The 24,723-nt window shown below is 37.3% G+C and overlaps 2 protein-coding genes across 2 annotated transcripts; both read left to right on the forward strand.

Moving 5' to 3' along the window:
• Positions 1–818: 818 nt before the first annotated feature.
• beat-IIIb (beaten path IIIb) lies at positions 819–23,588 on the forward strand. The gene is given in 7 exon segments (XM_017090232.4): positions 819–1,476; positions 4,441–5,011; positions 13,573–13,781; positions 14,901–15,036; positions 19,597–19,859; positions 21,263–21,413; positions 22,124–23,588. Coding segments are annotated over 6 exon segments (1,257 nt in total). The 5' UTR covers positions 819–1,476; positions 4,441–4,935; the 3' UTR covers positions 22,546–23,588.
• LOC108021490 (probable DNA-directed RNA polymerase subunit delta) lies at positions 14,109–14,700 on the forward strand. Its single transcript, XM_017090234.4, has one exon. The coding sequence runs from the start codon at positions 14,197–14,199 to the stop codon at positions 14,665–14,667; it is 471 nt and encodes a 156-aa protein (XP_016945723.3). The 5' UTR covers positions 14,109–14,196; the 3' UTR covers positions 14,668–14,700.
• Positions 23,589–24,723: the final 1,135 nt, after the last annotated feature.

Raw genomic sequence — 24,723 nt, forward strand, 5'->3', positions numbered from 1 at the left:
ATTTATTTATTTTACAAATCATCAATGTTCTTTTGAATAACTTCCAATTGTTCCAATGAAACTTGGTGTATAAGCAAGCAATTATGAATTCACATTGTTGTATATGAAAATTGAAATGTATGTCAAGTTCTTTTATAAAAAAATTTGGTTATTTCATTTAAAAACCATTAATCTTTATGATAACATTAAATTTGATGCAATTCATCATGGACTCATAAGAATAATACTAACATATGTTTATTAAAATTTTTATTAAATGTTTATGTACTATGTATATATATCTATCTATTTATAAAACTTACGTAAAATAAGAAATGTTTTAAACTTTGTTTAAGAATTCCTTTTTGTTTTGTTTGATCTCATACCTCCTTTATTTTAATATCCAGGTTCTAGTTTTAATGCTGTTGTAGTTCTGTTAATTCCTTGAGCAGGGAACATTTCCCACTATTTTGGAAAGCCATGTCATAACATCATCATACAGGGCAATGATGTTAACTTTTTTTAACATAGCTGTGGGAAAACGACTGTAGAATATGGAATTGAAACAAACAAATCACGAACGAGAAACGAGCTCTCTCCCATGCTTTCTCTTACTTTCTCTATGGGAAAATTGAGAGAGCTCTCTCTCTCGTGATTTCGCAACCTTAGACAATGCGAACCAGTTTGTGCGTTCTGCTCGTTTTTTATCCTGATATCCGGTCGTCGTTTTCGGGCTCGGGAATTGGCTCGTGTGTGTGTTTCCGGTGAGCGGGGGTGTGCGTGTTGGGCGCCAAGTAAAAACCAGGTAATAAGGAGAGCAAAGCTTTTAGTCTTGGTCGGTTGTCGGTGCTGTGTGGTTGGTGAAGGCGTGTGCGGCAAAATTCTCGATTCTCAATTCTCCGTTCTCGATTCTCCGTTCTCCACTCCAATTTGCTCCAGTCCCCGAGTCCCCAAAAAAATCGCGATAAAACCGAAGACATTCGTGCGTACATGCGATTGTGTTGGTGTCTCATTGGCGAGAGTGTGTTTCTGTTTTTGCAGTGAAAAGGCAAATTATGAATAAAATGTAACCCACAAAAAAATAGGGGAAAAACAAACAAAAACTTACCTTGGCGAACAGGAAAACTAATCTCCTACCTTCTCCCCAGTGAAAATCTCCGAATTCATTCTCATCAGCCAGCGGGAGCTTCCTCTGTTTTTCCCTACTTAGTTTGACAAATTAAAATGCATAAATTATGAATGAAAGTACCGTTACGTGCGTGACAACCAATCATTTGTTATTATTATGCACGTGGGCCAGTAGAAAAAACAAAAACAGTGTGAGAGCGAAAGCTAAACTTGGCTAAAACACCGCCACTAGCCAAAAACACCACCCCCCTGAATTCAGACCGTGTGCGAGACCTTCTTTAAAGTTCTGTGCAAAAAAGTAGAGCAAAACATGAAATAAATATATATGTGGGGAAAAGGCATCGTCAGCAGCAGAAATAGCAGCAATAAGTGAGTATTATGCGACATACAATTTTCCTCATATTTCTCTAGGGATTTTCCACGCCGAAAGAGAGAGAGAGCGAAACACTGCGACATGCCAACACACAAATTGTAACTTAAAGTTTTATTAACTTGGCGCGGACCTTGGGGCCAGTTCAATTTGTGCACACGCCTCAGGTGTCAACATAAATTATTATAATTATGAAATTCTATAGCCGGATACGGGGGCTAACAGCAATATAGCATAAACAAGGGACAGCCAAGGACATAATGATATTGACCAACCAGAGGTTAGTGTTGGGTTCCAAGTTCCCAGATAAATAATTAGATTTAATAACTTTTTAGGTTTATTACAAAGTTATGTTTGGTAGAAACTAATTGAAAATAAGGATTATCAAATTCAAATTACTTTGCAAAATTGGGTATTCGATTCTGAAAAACTGTACCTTTGCTTTTTGTATATTTAAAATTTATTTATATTGAAGAATAGAGAATATAGAAGAATAGAGCACCCTTTCAACTTCATAGACCCTATAATTCTTCTGGGCACCTCTACTTTCCCCCTTACATATGAAATTCCCGTACAATGCCAATTAATTTGAGTCGCTGAGCTGGGACATTCTCTGTCCTGTCTTTGAGTTATGGCCTTTCATTAGTCTCATTTAGTTCGAGGCAGGTCGGTGGATGAATCGAGGCTGAAGGCAGAGAAGTCCTACCAGCACATCGTTAAAGTCCTGAACTCTCGCGTAGGTCAGGTCCATGGCTCACTGCCCTTTATGGCCTTATCAATTGACACTTAAAACTCAAACATCAAGATAAATAAAAAGATTTCCGCTCAGTTTATGGGGAGAAACATATTTTAGAGTTCCGGCAGGCAATTTTGAAATTTATTTCATTGGCTCAGGCTTAATGGCGAGGTTATGGGAAATATTTCTTATTATTTGTCATGGGGGGGCAAGAAATATGTGTTATATTTGCGGAAAGTATTGCTTGCTTGTTTGGTGATTAAAATGATTTTATCTGATTGTGGCCAACCATAATTGTTATCCAAGGATATTTCTGTGATTTTCCAAGATTTAAGTACTTTATACATCACTAAATTTTATTTTTAATGTATTTTAAAATATTATTATTAGGAAATATTTATTGCACTTATGTTATGGTTTTTATTTGATATTAGGCTGTATATTTTGTCATGTCTTATTTACATATGTATTTTATATTTTGAAAATATTTTTAAAAGCACAAATTGAAACATTCTAATTTTCTGTTATTCGTACGCAGGTTGCTGCTCAATTGCTCTGCTTTCTGGGCTTAAATTTTAAAGCCGAACTGTGTGCCAAAGCACCAACATCAAGGGCCTTGCAAGGCCCCAGAATACGCCACACACACAAGCATGGCACCCACAATGGCCAACACACACACTCTCGCATGGAGGGCAATGCCAGTCATTCAGTCAGTCAGTCAGTCAGTCAGTCAGTGAGGCATTTCTCGTATGGCCATTCAGTCAATTCTTCATTCGGCATTCAGAGAGCTCTCATGGAAGGCGCTTAAGCCCCTGTATTCCCCCTATTTTCCTCAGTGCCCCCAAAAATGGTTGCCTGTGTGCATTGCAACAAGCCATTGGACATGGCCTTATAGGCAAATCTCTTTAAAGCGTTGGCCAAAAAAGCACTTTTAAAACGTCCGACGAAGAAAACTCAATTTAAAAGGAAAAATGTAGGAGCAGAGATTTCCAAGATGTGAGTGACCTGCGACGTCTAAGTCCGCTTAGACCTTGTTCTCTGGATATTTGCATATTTAACAAGCCAGCGCCATGCTTGCCACATAATTAATTATGCAAAAGACTCGGCTCGGGAGCCAACATCAAGTATACGCACCGTGTGTGTGCTCGGGGTCCGACTCGACTATTTTGCATAAGCCACTCAGCGTTCGACATGTGACTCAATGTGTATGTGCGTGGCTCTTAAAATAGTTGACAACAAGGTGCTAAAATTATTCATGGCCTCTAATTACAAAACATGATTTTGGAAAACTTTCTGCCCAAAAGGCTTTCACAGATTTTTCCCTTCCCAAGTGCCAGCCAGCATATAGCAGGCTATGCTTTCAGGGAGTTTTTGGTTTTAATTGATTTTATGCAAATTTAATTCTGCCTGCCCAAGAACAATTACACAAAATCGCAGCCATACAATGTTATTGTTAATTTATGCCTTTGCTCAATGATTTTTGAGCCTGAGCCCTGAGCTCTTCCTTGGGGCTTTCGGTTCGTAGAGCATTTAATTCAAATTAACAGTTATTGGCCATAAATTGTATGATTAATTCATTTGGTTTCTTGTTTCTGGAGCGTTGACAATTTCAAGCGATTGTCTTTGTTGGCTTCAGGACATTTGTAAATGGAATTTTCCGAGCACTGGGGCAGTTGCTAAATGCTTATTTCAAATATTCAATGTAATATTCATGTCACATGGGAATCCGAACTCAGTTCTGTAAATTATAGGTCAAGTCGGCAAAGAGTTCAAAGCATTTTAAGTTGTTAGTCCTAAGATACTGTGGTTTTAAAATTATGCAGTAAAATAAATATTTTATTTACCATTAATACCATCACCATTAATAAAGTTTTTATTTAATCATATCTTGCACTGATATAAAATAATAATGGAGATAACTCAAATTAATTCGTTATAATACCTAATATTGTCTTAGCCAAAAATAAATAAGATGGATGGATTAAAATAGCATTAGGGAGCGATAAATAAGAACCACTGTCAGGAATAGATAACGGAATATTAATTGCTAACCAAAAATAAATGGAATATGACAAATGACTTTTCCCATTACAAACGTAGAAAATATTAAGCAAATCAAAAAGTTATTTCAATGATTAAGTTATAATAGAAAAACTTAATTAAATGACAAAACTAAGCTTCAACTAAGATAAATATTCAATATTTCATTATTTTCCTCTATTTGCAGCTTGTCTACGGAAACTTTTGCTGATGTTTCAATTAAATTCCCAGCGTTAAGGGACGCAAAAAAAATATAACGAAGCAGGAAACTAAACCGAAATAGGAAGCAAAACTGGGAAGGCAAATACAAATAGTGGCAGGACATCACATGTAAATGTGACTGGCCATAGATGTCTCTGTGTGGGCGAACGCTTAATAGGAAAAGCAAATAGCAACGAGCTCATGGAAAATAAATATAAATAAGCCAGCGACAAGCGACAGGCAAAGAAACAAGAAAAACAATTCGTTGACGCTTTCCCTCGTTGGCGGTCAAGGAAAATTTATTGCATTTGCACAAATGAGACAAGAAGAAAACGCAAACGAAGCAAAGGCAAACATAAAAAAACCCGGGAGCATGGACAAGAAAAATAACCGAAAATTCCGTAACAAATTGAAAAATTAAAGTTTCATCAAAAGGAAAACTAACAGGAAAATAAGCCAAAAATAAAAAAGGATTTGCAGCATGGATCCTGCAATAAACAGTCGATATTTCATCGCCTTTGGCATTCTCGTCGTTCTGCTGCTCCAACTTTGCCATGGTAAGAGAAAAGTCAAAAGTTTTTGGTTTTCCCCCAAAAATTAACTTCGGCTGCCTCGAAATATTACGCATACGCCATGTGTTCCCCAGTGAGATAACTCATTTGAAATTTATTCCATAATCGATACTCGAAAGCCTTTCGAGACTTTGTTAAGTTGAGAAAGTTGGGCGCAAAGTCAAGGCTGTCAGGTCGCGGGAATAAATCCTTACTCGAAATCCCTTCTGCCCTCAAGACCTTAATAAACAGCAAGTTTGCCACTGCCACCACAGCCTGTTATTTATTTTTAATTAAGTTCAACAAACTGCTGAGCAAAAACTAAACAAAATTAGCTGGCAAACAAGCGAAAGTCTCGGTTAACCACTAGAAGGGAGAGTCAGACTTTTCATCGCGAAGATGATGAAGATGTCGATTGCGGTGGGCTGGAGGTATTATATACCTTAACCCAAACCAAATAACTAAATCCTCTTCAAATGCAATTTATAAATAGATTAAAAGGAAGATAGATATCAAGAGAATTATTTTGCATTACAGAAAATTTCTAAATTTATTTTTTTAATATCATTCAATACATTCCATGTATATAATCGTAACGAAAAGTTTATATAAACATTATATTATAATGCTGTGAATAGTATTACAGAAAAAATTCAAAAAAATTTTTTTAATCATTTCACCTTTTTTTGTATGAGATTATAATGATATTTCTAAAATTTTTTTAACCCAAGGAAAGACTTTGCATTCTTTTGGAGAAACAATTAACTGCTACCCAGTGTAATTAATACTGATTTAAAATGTAAGCCCCTGGAAACAAATTAAAAACTACTAATCCTCTCTGTCGAAGCAGAATACCGTTTGCACTTTTCGCTAAAAAACTCAATATCCGTTTGAATGATTGTCACTTTGGACAGCTAATGAAACTTACGGTTGGCTGAACCATAAATTAAATTCAATTATTTGCACATCTTTCATTAGCGCTAGCCACAATTAATATATTTTATTAATATTAATTTTTTTTGTGTGTGTGCGAAAACCTTCAACTTAATTAGCTTGATTGCCGGGAGGTAGAGCGGCGAAAAAAAAAATGGAAAACACCAATGAAACTTTCCCACTGCCACATTTAATTAAATAAATAAACATGCTCAAGTTTTTTGCCATTTCCGTTAGCAGTTCCTTTTGCGGCCGAGTTGTCAAAGCAAAAAGTTTCTGTGGCAGATCTGTGTTTACCATTTAACTTAGCTTCCCTACCACGTTCAATTGCGACAGCCGAGCGAAATAATAATGACTGACAAATACAATTTCTGTCTAGACAAACGGGGGAAGTGAAATGATTATTATTTGCTGGCACTTAGCCGGCTTGGGTTTGAGCGAGCGTTGCCTGAATTATAGATAGAAATCTTATTTTCCCATTATGAGGTCACGTACGCCCGCCGCACAGGGCTAGGAAAATTCCGGGGAGCTAGCAACAAATAATGAAATTAAGTTAACGTGGCGCACACTTTTGGCCAAATTGTAACCAAAGAAAAAGAAAGGGCAGCGATGTCCGAGGGAAGTACACATTTATTGGCAGCACATGAAACTAATGTTGAGCGACACGCACTCTCCCCCATTTCTCGATATATCCCCTTTATTCAGTTAATGAAAGTTCCTCAGGATGCCAAACACTTGAGGCTGCTTTGAGTGGAGTTTATTAAAGATTCGGCTCGGTTTGTTCAGGCATCATAAATACCCATAAGTATTATTAAGTGCCTTTTCTAGCGATTAGTTGGGGTTAAAGTGTTCTCGAAGACCCATTGAAAGGGCCACAGTTAGGAGGTGCCAACAGATTGTCGGCTTTTGTGAGGGCATGAGCAGTAAAAAGGTGAATGGCATTTCCCTTGAGATTTGGGGGAATTAGGTTCGTATCGATGGGGAAATAACTCTGTTGATTTATATTGATAGCATTTCGATTCTGCAATTGAAATGCTTGCATTCTAAATTATTATAATAGGGTTTTATACCTTTATACTTGTTTTTATAATATTTATTTCCAGTTCTCACGGATCCCAATAATTTTTCACCTCTTTTCTCTTTCGTCTAACACTTCCACCTTTCTCAATTGTCTAGCCACCCGCAGTGCCATCAATCACAAAACCCTAAAATGCATGTTTTATTTTAATTGAATTAACCAGCGTTTAAGAGGGACGGAATGTATTTGGGGTAATTGGCAACGTAACGTCTTTGACATTATTATGCTTGCAGGGCGCAGTGAATTCTAATTATATTATTGCAGCTGTGACTGCGAGGAGTAATTTAATTGATTTTCTAATTAAAGAAAATAGTGTGCATTATCCATGTCCCTTTGATCATCGACTTATCTCGACCTGATTAATTTGTCATTGCGGTTTCGGGCCTAACACAATTTTAGTTAATTATAGGAAATAATAGAAGGCTGTTGTAAAACGAATGGATTTGTTGACAGACACATTTCGAAGGATTAAGTATGAAAACCGTATGGTAATTGCCTTTTGGGCTTTTCGCTGTCCTGAGAAATGGCAAACATAAATATGGTCACACAATTCCTTCAAGTCAAATCGATATCGAAACTTTTGACTTTATGTGCCCTACGATTAACCATCTAGCAAGAAACAGACTCAATGGGATCCGATCGATTGTTGCCAAGTTTCTTGCTGGCTACCATCTTTCCCTATACATTATGTCATATTTTTTGTTTTCCTCTCCCTATTTTTTTTTTCTTTTTGCAAAATATGCAAATGAAAGTGCGCCTGCAATGCAGCAAAAACTGAACTGAGCTGAGCTGACAACTGGGAGCTGTTGGCTTTGGTGGCCAGAAGGGGTTAAAGGGGCGTTGGGTGGCCCAAGGGGGAGTGGCAGACGTGCTCCCGTTTTCCGACTGCAATGACAACGACCAGGACAACGAGGATGCACTAGTCGTCAAACGAAAAGGGGACAGGAGCAGTGCAACGAAGACTTTAACACTCTTGAAGGAAAAACAGGGAACAGGAAATTATAATAGTCAGTTAAGATATAGAGCAATACCAAAATGTTTATATACCATATAAGCAAAATAATGCCTTTAAAAATATGAGGGGTAGATACGAACTATACAAATTATGAATATAGATAGGAATCATACAAATCCCAGGTCGATACAGATACCTTAAATGTAGCAATCGGGAAAAATTAAAAGTAGATTATATTTTTAAGATAGGAATGTAATCAAATTTCTTTGAGGCACAAAATCTATTTCAGCTGAATGATTGCATTTATTACAAAACAAACGATAAATAAATGTTATATATTTATATATATATATTATACCTCGTTTTGATCGTTCTAGTCAAATGACTCTACGAAAAACTCGTATTTTCCCAAAACCATTATACCCCTCCTAAGGGTATCAGATCAGGGCTCAGACTGCAACTGAAATAAAGACGGGGACAGGACTCTAAACTGGTCAGAGGACCAAAGAGACAGACGGTCGACGGAGGAGACTGGGGGAGGTGACCAACTTCCGCCTCTGATTGCAGATTAAGCACGTCCTAGGCGTCTGTCTCGGTTGAGAAAAGGGGTCCAGTGGATCGGCGGAGGAAGCTGGCGGGGATTGATGCGTATTGATGCTGCTGGCGTCTGCGAAACATGGAAAAAACATCTTTATTTGCTCAAGGCTCCGCATCCGGTCCCACAACCCCATGAAAACCCATGAGTAAGCTCTCCAACCAAGCCGCATCATAATTTCCTTGTCTCCTCTGGGCTGTCTGGGAAAAATTTGCATTGTAAGTGAAGCCTTGGCAGGACCGTAAATTCTTGGCTCGGCAGCCTTTCAAACCAAAAAACAAAAAAAAAACACCCCCCTTTTGTGGACCGATTTTCCAATGAGTTTTCAATGGACTCTAATAAAATTAATTGCATTTTGCACTTGCCTGTCGAGTTTTATTGATAGAAGGAGATGAACAGGCCCGGAGAATTCAAGCTGAGCCGAGTTGAGCTCATGTGACGGTCAGAATTTGGATTCCAAATTGCAATTGTTCTGCCGAGAATTTTCCGGACTTATTTTTCCGGATGATCAAGGGAGAACAAAAATGCGAAGATTGATGCACAATGTTTGCACTGTGTAACTAATCCGTTTCAGTGAGCTGGTACCATTGTCATTTGATTTCTAAATGGGATTCAGGCTAAAAATGATATTTCTTGCACTTCTATTTATTATTGTTTTCAAACGCAAATGTCAGACAACGTTGAATATTCGTTATAAAGGGCACAACAAAATATGAATTTGATTACAAAAGATTGACGTTATGGAAATTTCCCATGTCAAAACTTTTGTAAAGTAATTGAATTTCATATTTTTGAAGTATGAAATATAATATGTATATATTCGTAGAAACATTGGGGATTAAATATTTGGGTCAATTGTACAAGTATAAGCTTTCTAGTCAGCATTGCTTTATTTTCTAGGAATTCATTAACCAACAAAATCAATGGCTTTCTCTAGTTCTCCCTTGAATTTCGACTACTAACGAACCCTTGAAAAGTTCATTAGTTTCTTATGAAGACCACCCCCCCGGCACATTATTTAGATGACTAAGGACACTGCTCACCCCATCAAAAGGCCATAATGATATGCAAAGCTAAACTTTGCTCACTAAACTTCTGCACTTGACACCCATACCCATCAACTCTTCCCTACCCCAACAATGAATTAGATTTCGAGCACAACTAAACCCCAAAAGAAACTCACTTTGGCCAGGGAAATGGAAGGCGGACAACTTTTGTCTGCGGTTGACATTTGTTGCCCTCGGGCGGCAAATGAAATCATTTAAAAATCAACAATAATTAAGTAGCAAACTTTTGTCTGTGACGGCAGCCCTGCAGTTCGTTTTAAGGTGAACCGAAAGAAGTGCCGAGTGATCCCCTTTCGACCATAACTATGACGTTTACACGACATCAAATGGAAAACTTTCCGGCTCCGCCTGCCACCACCTTGGCTTTCTGGCATTGGCTTTTCTTAATTAAGCTCGGGTTAAATGCCAAAACTTTCCAATTTCTGGCCTAATAATGGGCTGCTGGGAATTCGGTTATTCAACTACTGGTTCGTACTTGGTTTCGGGTAAAAAGAGTTAATTTTGCAGAGATACTAGAAAAAGAAAACCTATTTTAAAGTGCCTAATTTAAAGAGTTAAAGTCAATTATTTGGTCTTGATATGTATTTTATTTTATTATTTTTATAATATTTATAAAAACATGATCACTCAAAAGTTATGCCAGGTAAAAATCTATTGTAGGGACACAGCTTTGTACCCGTGGGACAAGATCCAGTTACAACACTTTTTATAGCTGTGAATTTTTAGTTACATTACATTTTAATTTTAGTATTTTATTATTTAAGTTACTTACGTGGCTTTTTTTCATTTATAGTAATCTGTTTATGGAACTCCAATATGCATTTGTTATACAACGTGTAACTGCAATCTTCGTGCATAACACAAATTGGCCTGTCATCGCTGAGGCAATTTTGAAGTGTCCATGCCAATCTACAATTCACAGCTGCAAACGAATACAAATGAATGAAAATTTCATAAAAAATACTTTAAATCGAACCAATAAGAATAATAACGATGCAAAGCTTCATCATTAACGTGTTCAAAATAACTACTCTTAGTCAGGAATATCGCGGTTTTAACATAAATAATTAAATTGGTAACGGATAAATTTCATTAAAGCAAGGGTTTTCCACTTAGTTGTAGTTCTGCTAATGGGCTTAGTTAAAAAATTAAAATATTTGGAATTTTTAGTTGGCCTTAGAAGCATTTACTACAAATGGGTATATGCCAAATTACAAATTTCTTAAAGAATAGCTTAAAATTGTAAACAAACCAATAAGAATAATAACGATGCCAAGCTTAATCTTCAATGTGTTCAAAATAACAAGAACTAGACAGGATGAATGCTATTTTAACATAAAAAATTAAATTGGCAACGGATCAATTCGATTAAGGCAAGGGATTTTTACTTAGTTAAAGTTCTGCAAATGGGTTTACTTACTTAAATTATTTAGTTCCCTAGTTGCTCTTAAAAGAATTTACAGATGGGGATATGCCAAATTAAAAATTTCTTAAAGTAAAGCTCGAACTCCTTAGGAGTTCCCCGTGCCCCAGGGATGTTTTCCTAGTGCTTCCTTAAAAATTCTCTTACTTGTGGAAGGGAAATGGTACACCAAGGAGTTTTTCCACCGGCAGAGGTCCTTTGTGCGGTGGAAACCTTTTGGCAACGCACTTTGTTTGTCTTCCGCCAAACGAGGCGGCCGTATACAAACTACTGGAGAGTGCAAAATGCTAAATTATACTTAAGCCGCACACACAGGCGAACTACGTGGATACCACAAAGTGTCCACCAAAGCGGAGCCACGCACCGGCCGGAAAAAAGTAACTCAAAGGACGCCGCCGCCTCAAAGCGGAAATGCACTCAAAGGAGCCACGCCCACGGTGGGCGTGGCCACTTCCTGCTTGCCCACCATTTGCCGCAACTCCACTTCTACATCCACAACATCGTCATCAACATCGTCATCGGCTTCAATGGCGGCGGCTCTCCTTTTTTTCAACCTTTGTGCATTGTGCTTTCTTTTTGTTTGTTTGTTTGTCGCTGCGTTGGCGGTTGAACGACCACAAAAAACAGGAAATCAAGAATCCTGCCGGGACTCCATGCTTTCAATACCCTGTAAAATCATGAACATTTTCGAGGACTTTCAAAAAATTGTATGCCAATCAAAAGTTAAAACTTGAGAATGAGAGTAGAACAACCATATTGCTTTAAAAAATATAAAGAAAATAATTCGAAACAGAATTTAAAATCATTTTGCCTTTTCTCAATTGATTTTTTAAGAAATAGTAATATTTAAAACCTTTTATCCGAATTTACAGTTTTATAGGTTAACAAAAATTGGTATTTCTTTATAAATTTTCTAATCTCATTATACCCAACTTAAAATATATGAAAATATATATACAAAATATAAGAAATCCCTGATCCCTTAATGTTATCATTACCTGTAAATGCCAAAAGACAAACCCACGTGACAAATCCCTTGAGAGCTCTTTCTTTTTGATAATGAAATTCCTTACCTTCTTTCTCCCATTTCCTTATTTTTAGGCACGCGAGGTTTTTTTGATCCACTACAATGGTATTTTTAAACATTATTGCTTTGTTATTTGTGAACTTGACCATAAATAAACTGGCCTGTTGCCGGGCTTATTGAGTGTGGGATTTGCTTTGAGTTCTATTTCTGTCTTGACGGCGGGGATATTTTCGTATTTGGGCGTTTGATTTGATTGGATTCAAACAAATCGTTGACACTTGAATATATAATGGCATAGGCAGTTCGTAGAATTACATTAGTGGTTAGGATGATTTAATAGAAGGCTTCGTTTAATTTTCCTTTCTGGCTTTTGTGACGCAAGAAATGCTAATTGAGAATTACCAAAGCGAAAAGGTAAAGGTTAAATAAATTTTGTTATTCGATTAGAGTTGTGGTTTTATTTGATAGGCATTTGTGTTTTGTGGGAAGTTAATCATAAAGAAAGCTAATGCCTCTGTAGTGTAGAAAATATTTGGGGTTGGTTATTAAAGGTCATATTAGTCGATTCTAACATAAAAGAAAAAATATTTTGGTAATTTGAAGTCAAGGGCAACTTTGTTTATAAATAAGAAAAGATATCTACCCCTAACAAATTTTTGTTTTCCATTAAAGAAAATATAATGCATATTAACTTATGTTCAAAACGTTAAAAACAAAGAATAATAAAATGAGAATAAAATATTTTTTTGTGTATATGTAGATATTTATACACTTTTCTTTTAACCGTGGGTTTTTATTATTACTTCAACAAATAAAATTTTAGCCTTTTCCATATATATTATTTAAATTAGCTATTTTGTAGATTTTAAAACTTTAAACACCTAATCCCGTTTAGGTTGTCACTACAAAAAACCAGCTGGGTTAAGCTGCACATTTCAATTTTCCCACACGGATTGTCCTACTTTTCAACTGCTCATTTCAGCCCTACAATATTAATTTCATATCTCGATTTGCGTGACCCAAATTGCCCTCCCAGTTGTGAACGGGCCTACTACACACAGTTTTCCGTCTTTGTCTTGGGCTGTTAAATAAGTTGGCAACTTTTCATTTCACTGCAGCATTGTCTCGAGTACTGAGCTATATTGCCAGGCCCCAAGAGCATTTCCACTGCCAACACCCTGGCAGCATCTTTGCCTGGGAAAGGACTTTCCAACCAGGACACGTTGCTCAAGTTAGTCGCACTGACTTTCCCTCCCCAGCCAACTAACCATTGTGTTGGCAAAACAAAAGCGCATTGTTCTAGTCTGCAGAAGAGGGGTTTCTTCGATTTCCTTGACTTTTATGCACTTGCTGCAAGTTATTTATGTCCTGCCACTGGCATTGAAACCGCGAAGCCAGCCCCCAGCTAAGGACCTATTAAAGTGGCACACTCCTTAGCTGAATTTCCAACGAACAACTATTTTAATTTCCCTCCATTTTTGACTTGCAGAATCCGCGGAATGCCTGACAATGACCGAAATCAAAATCCCCAAGCACATAATGCGCCACGAGGACGCCGTGCTCGGCTGCAAGTTCGATCTCGATGGGGAGTCACTGTACTCGGTGAAGTGGTACAAGGATGGCTTCGAGTTCTATCGCTATGTGCCCAGGGACATGCCCCCGGGTCAGGTCTTCCCCCTGCCCGGAGTAGATGTGGAGGTAAGAATTAATTAACAGATATTTTGATATGTATTCCACCTAAAAAACTAGCTAGTAGTATTATATTAGGACGCAATGTCATTTAATCTACACATAACAATTATACGAAAATTCTAATCCAATACAATACACACTATGTATGTATTCCGATAAATACCCTTATAATGTAAGATAATAATGAATTCAGTTTCACTTAAGTTAATTATATAATTTCCAGTTCTACAAAACTACCGAATATACATTGTTTATATATATAAATTGTTTAAAAAGTTCGATATTCATCTATCAAAAAAAATGTTGAGTCAGTTTTTATCTAATTGATACACTTTGAAATCGTAGTCAAAGTTAGATTTTTAGAAATTACAAATTTTGGAAAATAAAATTGTTAAGTTATCCTTTGATTTTGGCATGGTTAATGATGAGCATTAGGAAATCGAAATTGCTGCAATCGCTGGAGGAGTCAGTGGTGCCCATCGATCATGAGGATGTCGTACGTTCGATTGCCGATCAGATCCGTCATCCTCTTATCGATCCCATCGAACGGAATCTGGGCTACAAGGAGGATCTGAGCATCCTGCACCTAGAGGATGCCATAAAGTTCAGGGATACGATGCAGAGTTTCAACATTTTACCTACAGCCGAGTCTCTGGATGAAGTGATGCCCGTAAAAGATGAGGATCTTGGAGAGATGTTGGAGGCCCTGACCGAGGTGATTCTCAATGAGGCCAATGAAGGCATGGAGGAAGAGGAGGACGATGAAGATGTGGATGAAGATGATGATGAAGATATGGAGGAAGATGAGGATGAGGACAATGACTTTGACAATGAAGAAGAAGCTATTAACAATCCAGGCGAAATCTCAGATCAAAATAATAACTTTTTTTAAGAAAATTAATTTACTAGTTAGATAATGATTAGCAAAAAAATAAATGTAAGGTTGACCAGTTTGAAAAAGGGATATTTCTAATTATTTACATATTTATTAAACGGATATAAATATATATTTTTGATTTATTTCGTGTATAGTTTTCTGTAAAAAGTTCATGTTCCCATTTTTCGGAAGCTTTCACTTTTATTTCAGCGTTTCTTGACCCTATTACCCTTGCGTTTTTCTTGCAGTTGCAGAACTCGACGGACGTGGTTGTTGTCCTGCGCTCAGTTAGCCTTCAGTCAACTGGCCGATATCGCTGCGAAGTGTCCGGCGAGGCGCCTTCGTTTCAGACGGTTTCCGGTCACGAGGACATGATTGTTGTGGGTAAGTGAAAGTGGCCAGCAAAAAGCATGCACACTGAAAAAGTGGGAAAGAGAAAACACCATTTGGGGGAAAGAGATAGCTGCAGTTTTGGCAAACAAAAGAATGAGACAGCAAGAACGAAAACTTGGCGGAAGAAAAGCGGCAAGATTAATTGCAGCAAGCGAACTAAGCGACGAAAAGTAATCTGTTACTCTGGAACTATCCCTGTCCCTTTCTCGTATGACCTCTCCCTCTCTCTTTCACTCCCGCATCAGCCTGTCTCTTTTTGGCCCACTACGAAAATGTATAAAATATTTCACATTTATTTAGTTTATGCCCGGCATTGTTTCTCGCTGCGATTTACAAATTCTCGAGGAGAAAACCTGTGCCAAAAACGCCAACGGGCACAGGAAGACAGAGATAGGGATAGTGCGGAAGAGAGAGAGGAAAGATTTCGGCCATCCTTTTTTCCTGGCCAACACAGACTTTCAATGAGTGTGTGTGTATGTTCTTTGTATTGTATTCCACTGGCAAATTGCCCATGTACGTGATGCAATTCTGTTGCTCACTTACAGCTCCGGATTTTTCCACAGCCCCAGACTCGTTCGCCATCTCTTTCGCACACCATCTCCCCTCTCATTCTCCCGGTCTGCAACTTAATTTGAAATTTTTGCACAATCCAACAAAACTGGGCGCAAAAATATGACCCAACGCAATATGAAAAACGGCTGCGGAGGAAAACTTAGTATAAACGTGTTTAATAACAGTGGAAAACGAGCAGAAAGCTTTACTCAGAAGAAGATATAAATTTTAAGTTTTATCCGACACTTTAGGATGGGCTTAAAGTGGATCTGTACGAGAAAAGCATAAATAAATAATGAAACGAAAGATTTATTCAAGCAATTTATATTTCATTTTTACTTAAGAATTTTTTATCCTTGGAATTAAACAGATACGCATTCTAACATAAATACATCTCTATGCATAGGGATTTAAATGATTCCTGATTATGAAATACAAATAAAGATAATAGGCTGACTCATCCAATCAAAATCTATCAGAGTCAACATCGGTGTCCTCAAAAAGGATTAAATGCGTTGCATATCGACACATCTATGACCCGAATATCCAACTGGTAAGCCCCATAATTGTGATGATGTTTATCAACGTCAGTTGTTGGCACAATTGTTTGAGCCAGGTAAATTTCACCTTCATTTCCGTCCACTGAAATGTCGAGGGGGTTCCGGAGAGAGGCAATCAAAATTGGTATATCGCATAATTATGCTAACTAAATATTTCCTCGACTAGGGGGAAAGAGAAAGGGGCCAGAGTCCACCAATCAGAGCTTCCGCTTTCAGCTGGAAATTACTCAATTACGCTTAGACTTTAATGGAGAAAAATGGGAAGAGGAAAAATTCCGACGGACTGACGTGGAAAAGCCGCTCTTCAGTTCAGATGTAAGCGGATTAAATCAAAGGCATAATGACGTCGACGATTTGCGGATCAATAAACCTAATGAATTTCTGAGCCGGAAAAAGTGGAAAAACTTGGTGCCATCAAAGGGCAAACGGAAAAGTAAGCCAGAAAAGGCGATGGCAGAAAAAAAACACAGAGATATATAGAGAAATTGGCAAGTGATATATTTAAGTTGCCTGCCAGAAATCTCATTTAAATTACGGAAATACTTAATTAAACGAACTCTGGTTCTTATTTCTGTATTGTGACCGAGATAATAGAATGAAATTACAGTTGGCAAAAGCCTTCCTGACGTGGCAAAATGACCCAGTTTGACCCAGTTCCTTAAATTAGACATCATCAACTGGGGAGTCAACATATGCGATAATTGCATTGTATGCGCGGAAATTGAAAATGTGGGATTTGCACGGGTGGAAATGCGCGGGAAATGGGCGGAAAATACCGTCGCCCCGGTGCAGCTGCATATGATGGCCGCATCCGGTCGGGCAAATTGGTTAAACGTAATCTCTGCGAGAAATGCTCCATAAAGTTTCACATGTGGAAATATGTTTGCTCACATAGTAAACCAAATGAGAAGTATATTATGTGAAAGACCAAATATTAGTACTTTAAAGTATTTAGAGAAGAGATATTATAATATTAATAATAGGTTTTGTGCAAAAAGAAGGTACTTCAGCGAAAGAACTTTAAATCTATTCTTAATCTAGGCACTTACTTAAAAAATGGGGTGTTCTTTGGAAATGTATTAGTAACTTTATGAATGTACTTCTGAATTTTTTACGTAATATGTTCATTGATTTTTCGTGTATTTACCAACAATTAAAGCCACCTTACCCAATCAAAAAAATCGTAGGGCTAGATGAAGTTCTTCAACAAAAAAAAAACCCATAGAATACTTTGGCAACTCGTTTCTTTTCAATCAATTGCGCCCCTTTGACCCTTTTGTGCGCTGTAGTAAGCTCCAAAAAGCCATTAAGGTGAAAAATTGTTAGTTTATTTAGGCATCCGATTTACTTAGATATTTGTTTCAGTTGCTCAATTGAATCCATTGTTCACCCGAGCCGGGGACAAAAAAGAACCCGAGGGCACGGCCCACGCAAAACAAACTGGATCAATGTTGATCCCTTGTCTGAAGGTCCTCGGAGGCAAACAAAGCCGGACAATGGCGGCTAAAGAATAAAAATGCCCAGCAATTATTACCAATTGATACTGTAGCTTTGAGCCCAAAAGGGGATGAATGTAAGCCCACAGACCTCTCAACTCAAACGACAACGGAAAATATGTTGAACATTTGGCCAAATATTAAAGGGAGAAAATCGTAAAAGGAGTGCCGCAAAATATCAACAGCTTTATCAATGTCAGGACTGAGTAAAAATAGTCGCTGGAAATAATAATTTATGCAGTTCAGTTCGGTTAAGCCGAACAATAAGAAGGACCAAAATGGAGTAAAGGGAGGCAAAAAAGAGGACAAAGGAAAGTGTCTTGGAGGAAAAAGGAATTTCTTCTGACCCTATTTGGAGCACTTCTATACAAAATGTCACCCAAATGAGTCTACCTATTTTATTTAACAAATACAATAGTTAACATTCATTAATGAGAGAATAAATGAACTAACCATTTTTAATAATTATTATGATTGCCTAACAAATTCTAAATAATTAGCTACTGCCAATATTTTATTTGGGTTGATTGATATAATAAAAATTAAAATACTTTTAGAGGGCATTAAAAAAAATTATTTTTCAATAAAGCTAAAATATTTATGTACATTTGTTCTTAATTAAATGAAAAAAAAGCTTCCACAGAACCATCGAGAAAGCTTTACAGTGTACCCTTCATAAATTTTCTTCATCGTCTTTGCTTCGTATTTTGCAAAGTCCTGGTGCAATTATTACCATTATTAAGAAGCGGATGAAAAAGTGTGAAAGAAATATTCTTTTGTGCGATGAACGTTGAAGTTTCCTTTCATTTTCCTAAACTTTTCATCAGTGCGAAACTATCGATTATGTTTAATTGAAGTTTCGCTTTAGTTTTGTTCGATTTTCACAGTTTTTGACCCAATTGGCAGCTAGCCAGGTCGGCCAGCAGACATGACTTTCCCCTGCAGACCCCCTTTCCGCCCATTTGCTCTTCTATCGTCATTTGTCCAGCAGATGGAATTCATGGCTATAACACATAGTGACCCACAAAAGGAAAAACGACAGCAACGAGGAACAAATCAAATGCTACAACGTACCAAAATTGCACACAATGGAGATGCATTTGACATTTTCGTATATTTATTACTTTCAATTCTAGTTGAGCTTAAATAAAATTAGCATGTCCTCTTTGTTGCGACTGGGAATCGGTTTAATTGGTCGACTGGTGGGTCAAAAAAATTATTTGGCATCGCTTCACAGCTGGGGGGCGTAATTTTGGTCAAAACTAAAACCAAATTAACTATCAATCTTGTTTGGAAAACACAACTTAATTTGGGACGAATAGAAACGAAATGTTTCTGGGTTTTTGGTTTTCATACACAATTAAAATTTGCAATTTGTAGAATTTTATATCTTTATTTTCACATACTTATTTTGTTTTTAATGTTTAGATGGTATTGATTTTGTGCTTTGCAAAGACAACATAATTATATTGCTTTTATTTGGTACTGAGATAAAAAATTCTGATATTCATTATTCAGTATTCATTATATAAGCCCAACAAAACTTGGAATTTAAATATAAAATAGAACTGCTCTACGATAATAGTCCTTTTTTTCAAATATATGATAATGCAACAATGGAATAGTAAACTAATTCTGTTTCATTTTTGGTTTGTACAATGTACATGCAACTTTTAATGAGCAATGGTAGAAGTTTAACCATTTCTTTTTACCAAGGCTGCAAAGATATTTTTAAAGAAATAAATTGATATAATAATGCTGTAAAAATCAAGTATAGTTCATTAAGATTTCAGGCGTTCCCAGAATTTTTAAAATGGAATACTAAAACCAGCGTGCGACATACGGATGCCAAAACTAGCTGCTCCATTTAGTGGCGTCCACCTTATCCGACAATCCAGTGATAGCCTGCTAATCCGAAACCTCTGCTCTCCCCGTAATTGCAGTGACTCCAAAGCACGGACCACAAATCACGGGCGGACAGCCGCGGTATCAAATTGGCGACATGGTGCGCGTCAATTGCACCTCGGCGGCATCCAGGCCGGTCTGCCATCTCAGCTGGCTGATTAACGGGATGCACGCGAACCGCTCGCTGCTGCGACCTTATGAACCCCTGATTGTGGGCCGCGAGGGGCTGGAGGTCGCCCGGTTGGGGCTGGAGTTCCGGGTGCGCGGATGACATTTCAAGCACGGCGACATGAAGCTAAAGGTGAGTTAGTGACTGCGAATTTTTAGATGAAGCGTTAAAGATTAAACTTCTGGAAAAATTTTAAAAATACATAAGATAGAAGGCTATATTAGATTGGTTTCAATTTATATAAGTTTGAAAAAAATATTAAGAAAATAAAATAATTTATATAACGTTTTATATTTAATATTGCTTTAAATGTTTAATCAACCAAGTTGTTTTTTTAAATACAGTGCAGTACAGACTTTTAAAATATTTGAATTTTCCTTTAAATAAAGATGTACCCCATTTAACGGCCATTTTCCCGGAATCGAAAGTTCCCTTCGAGGATTTCCAATAAGCTGATTATGGGTACCAGGACAGGCCATGAAAATTGATACATTCATTCATCCGATATCCCATCTCATACATATTTGCCAGCGCACTGTTGCTGTGATTCAATTTGCGACAACATAACATGGCAGCTCATGTTGATTATTATCCATTCGGACCCAGTTGGACAGCCACTCGCCCACTGGCCAGCCCCAACCCTCCCCCTTCCACTGAGCCACCCAACCACCCAGCCACCCACACCACTGCGAGTGCAAATGTATGTTGAACAAGCCACAAAATTTCATGCGAACGCGGACGGCAGGCGAAGTGCTATTATGACTTGAACAGTGGTTTCAGATATAGTCAACTATTATTTAAAATATTGAAATACAGCTTAATATTTTATGAATATGATTTGTATAAATTGTTTTTGATTTTGAAGGTGATTTTCAAAATAAGATAAAACGCTGTAGTCGATGGTAGACTCAGCTTAGGGCCGTGCGAGGGAGAAATTGTTTCCGAAATTGCACACCACACAAACACTCCACCTATCGTCTATTCTTTTATTAGCTTATATCTTATTAAAGAATGGTCCGATCTTAACAATTTTTTGTATGTCAATGGCTATTGATTATAAAAACAAAATATCATTTACACTTTTTAAAAAATTTCACAAGTGTGGGCACTAGACATCTTTTTTTAAAGTAACATAATGTTTTTTTATTGTTATTTTAAATGTAATAAAACTTCAAATTGTATTTTTAATTTTATAAAAACAAATAACTTAATGTGAAGACCCAATGTGCACCGATCTTTGGCCACCGTGTGGGTCCACTGTCCGTTTGCATATGTGGTGACGAAGGGTATGCTGGTGTGCATATTTGTGTGGGTCCTGCGGAGATGTATGCGGGTCATTCTCGGGTTATTCGGCACCGCGGAGAGGGAGTTAATGAAAGCATAAAACTTTTACTACGCCGTCAAGAGGATGGCCAATTCGCCATTTTCCCCATTTCCCACAGCATCCAGCACATTTATCAATGTACACAGATTTGATGAAAGTATTCCCGTTCTCGTTCTCGTTCTTGCATTTCCCGGCCATAATCCGGCTGCAGTGTGTCGCCAAAATCTCCTCCGTGTACTGGCAGAGCAACGAGGAAAGCGTGGAGAGCGACAAGCACCAGAGGATTCCGGTGCTGGAGTCGCGGGAGACGGTCATGTCCAAGTCCCGTCAGGCCCTGGACAAGGCTCAGTCGTCGCTCGAAGGTGAGTGATCATCAATCATCCGGCGGTTAGTTGGTCAACAAGGGCTGTGCACTCGGAAAAATACATAGGGTAGTTAGAAACATAAATATAATCTTAATATAATAAAGATATAATAGTCAAGATATGTTCTTGGTAACCAAACTTATATTTTTATACATGAACAGGAAAAATGTTATAGTTCAGTAAAACCTAAAACTTTTTTTAACGTTCAGAAGTTATTACCCCGAAATAGAAAAATAGATAGATAGAACAGAAGAAAAAACATTTTTACCATACTTTTAAAGCTTCTTTTTTTAAATCCAATACTTTGAAACTAAGTCGTAGGAACTAGCGTAATAAATCCCTAAAAATATATTATATATATCATAATTGATGGGATTTTTTGGGAATCTATGTAAGTTTAAGGAAAGGAAATTACGTAATCCAATTTGTAGTCAGAAACTCAGTACTTTGTAAAACTTAATATTTTTAGTAAAATCAATATGGGAATTAAAGTTGGTTCTTTTTAATATGATACATTTTAGTCAGAGCTCAAAGGCTATATATAAATTAGAGTCTAGTGAGATCTATGTTAACCGACTAGAGTGAGATTTTTTCGAGTACACTAGCAACAGTTGTGCCCACAGAAGGTTTACCAATCATCCGCCCAACTCTCAATGGATACCTTCCCCTGACCTCTGACCCGCTATGAATCCGTATCTCCCAACTAGACAAACAACTGAAGAAGAGCCGACGCCCTGCAGCGGCAACTTCAGCGGCAGCGGCAGCAGCAGCGGCGGCAGCTGCCTCCTCCAGTGCAACTACAGCAACCTTGGCGCCATTTGGGGCGATCTGGGGCTCATCGGTGCCCTGGTCACGCATATTAGCTTCCAAATCAATTGCACGCATTTCCCTCTACGCCCTGCCAGTCTTAATAGCTTTTCTGTGTAGCTTTCCACCGGCGGTGGCAGTCGAGGGAAGTTGCTGTCAGAGGAGCAATGGCAGCCGTGGCAGCAGCAGCAGCAGAAGCAGCAGCAACAACAGCAACAGCAACAGCAGCAACATCAACAGCAGCAACACCAACGGTGGCAACATCAACAGGAGCCTCCTGTCGAGCCAATTAAGCTGCAAGAAGGCTGCTCAGCATAGATAACAATTAACCAGAGACCAAATGAACAGTCGTGGCTGCAACATGGCCTAAAATCCCATTACGTTCTTTGTAAATATTTCCAGTTTTTTGTCACATCAAGTATACGCCGCGTGTGTCCGCGGCTCGCTTAACTAGTGCATGTACATATCCATATGTTTACTGTATTTATATATCTCATATTTATTAGTGAAGCATTCAAATGTCGTTGTTCCTCTTTGGGCTTATTTTGCTTGTCAGTCTTAGGGAAAATGCTCAAAGTTGTTGGCCAGGAAATTGCTTTAAAAACAATAAGGCGATCGAATATTCTCAATGGTACGCATAACTGTATAAATAAATAACCTGAAGTAAGTAGCCAAAACTGTTAAATCTAAGAAATTAACCTAAGATTCTTAAGCTATTTAATTATAAGATAACAATTATAAACGTTTAATTCATAGACGACAAAAAACAGACGATCGATTAAGGTACTTGATTTCAATTAAAACTTAGAATGTATTTTAGCCAACAGAATCCTAGAATAAACTGTAATTGGTACAAGCTAAAAAAAAATATTATCCTTAATTAATTATTATCATGAAAATTACATATGTGTTTTTTAAATTAGATCTTTTGGGTTTGAGAAATTCCCACATTTAATTAATTTAAATTGTTTTACATTTATTTCATATTCGTTTTATAGAACAGATTAAAAATCGTTTCCAGTTAAAGGAACACCTTCCTTATTGACTCCAACTGCTAACTCAATAAAAGCCTTTTTAACTGGAATCATTAAAACAATCACAGCCCACATACATTCAATGATTTTACTGCACTTAAATGTATGACGCACACCTTAAGGCATATCTCTGCCGAGGAAATCTTTGTCTCTCTCTTGTACGATGAACAAATTGTTAAATGTTACCTAGACTAAGACCATAACTAGCGAAATCATATCCAACCATAGAGAACTTAAGCCAAAAAACCCTGTGTAGCAGTGTAAAATATATGCGGATAATGAATGTTATTAAGTCTTTAAAGAAATAAAGAATGCAAAAAACAAAAACAAATTAGAGTGCCTGATTGTCGTTGGCAATGCCCCAAGGAAGTAACTGCCAACATATTTTCAGGGCCTCTGCTCTGTCTTCTTAAGTACCCTTTATGGGTCGGAATAGGGGTATGTACAACATGATGTGGTGTAAGTATAAAGAGGTAAGAAATACTATATTATAAGCTATTATAAAAAGTAAAATGTTTTAACACTATGAGTTTAAATAATTGGTAATATTTATTGTACTTTTATAATAGAGATATATTATATAATAATAGTAACATAGTAGTATATTATTATAATATAAAACTATATTACTAATATATAAGTACGATAAATATTACCAATATATTTCAACTCATAATGTTAATGTATTTATGCTATAAATAATTATGTGTTTAAATATATTGGTAATATTTATTATACTATTATAATGTATTTTTATTTTTGATGTATTCAAAATTTTATTTTTAAAGAAATGGTATTTTATAGCTTGGATTTAAGTTCCTACAAAATTATTTCTTTTTTATTACAAGGTATGTTTCATTCCCTACGAATCTATACCATATTTTCTTTAATTTTCCCATGGCTCGCCCCCTTGTCATCGTTTTCATTGTGAGCGCTCTTGACCTGGTACAGAGGACCGAGAACGGGGAACAGATTCGTGCCGGCAATTGTCCTTGCCAGGCATTCTTTTCGCTGTTATACTTTTTTATTGTTGCTGGCAGTGTCATAATATCTCGCCTTGGCGCTGCGATGGCATTCATGTCGTTGCTTCATTTTATTGTTATTATATTTACTTGTCGGATTTGCTGTGTGTACTCTGGCCAGCACCCCCACACACCCTAAACCCACCCAACTACCCTCTCCTATAGATTCGCTTCATATTTTCCGATGGAAACATCCTTGACTTGGCGATGCGTGTGCCATGCACTTAAACATTTGATTACGTGTCATATATCAACACATTGTACGATTGAATTTTCGCTACGCATGCGGCGGTTCCTCCATTCAGGGTCGTGATTGGGTGCTATAAAGAGCCGGATTCAGGGCTACGAACCTCAACCAATGCCTGAGTACAGCCAGTTAGGAACATTCGTATCGCTAACCATAAATGCGAGCAGCTCATATTGTGTTCTTGCTTATCCAGAATG

Source organism: Drosophila suzukii, chromosome 2L, assembly GCF_043229965.1.
Source record: "Drosophila suzukii chromosome 2L, CBGP_Dsuzu_IsoJpt1.0, whole genome shotgun sequence".
Taxonomy (NCBI): Eukaryota; Metazoa; Arthropoda; class Insecta; order Diptera; family Drosophilidae; genus Drosophila; species Drosophila suzukii.

Excerpts from the sequence above, each read along its gene's own strand:
- LOC108021490 (XM_017090234.4), top strand. The coding sequence starts at position 14,197 with ATGATGAGCATTAGGAAATCGAAATTGCTGCAATCGCTGGAGGAGTCA.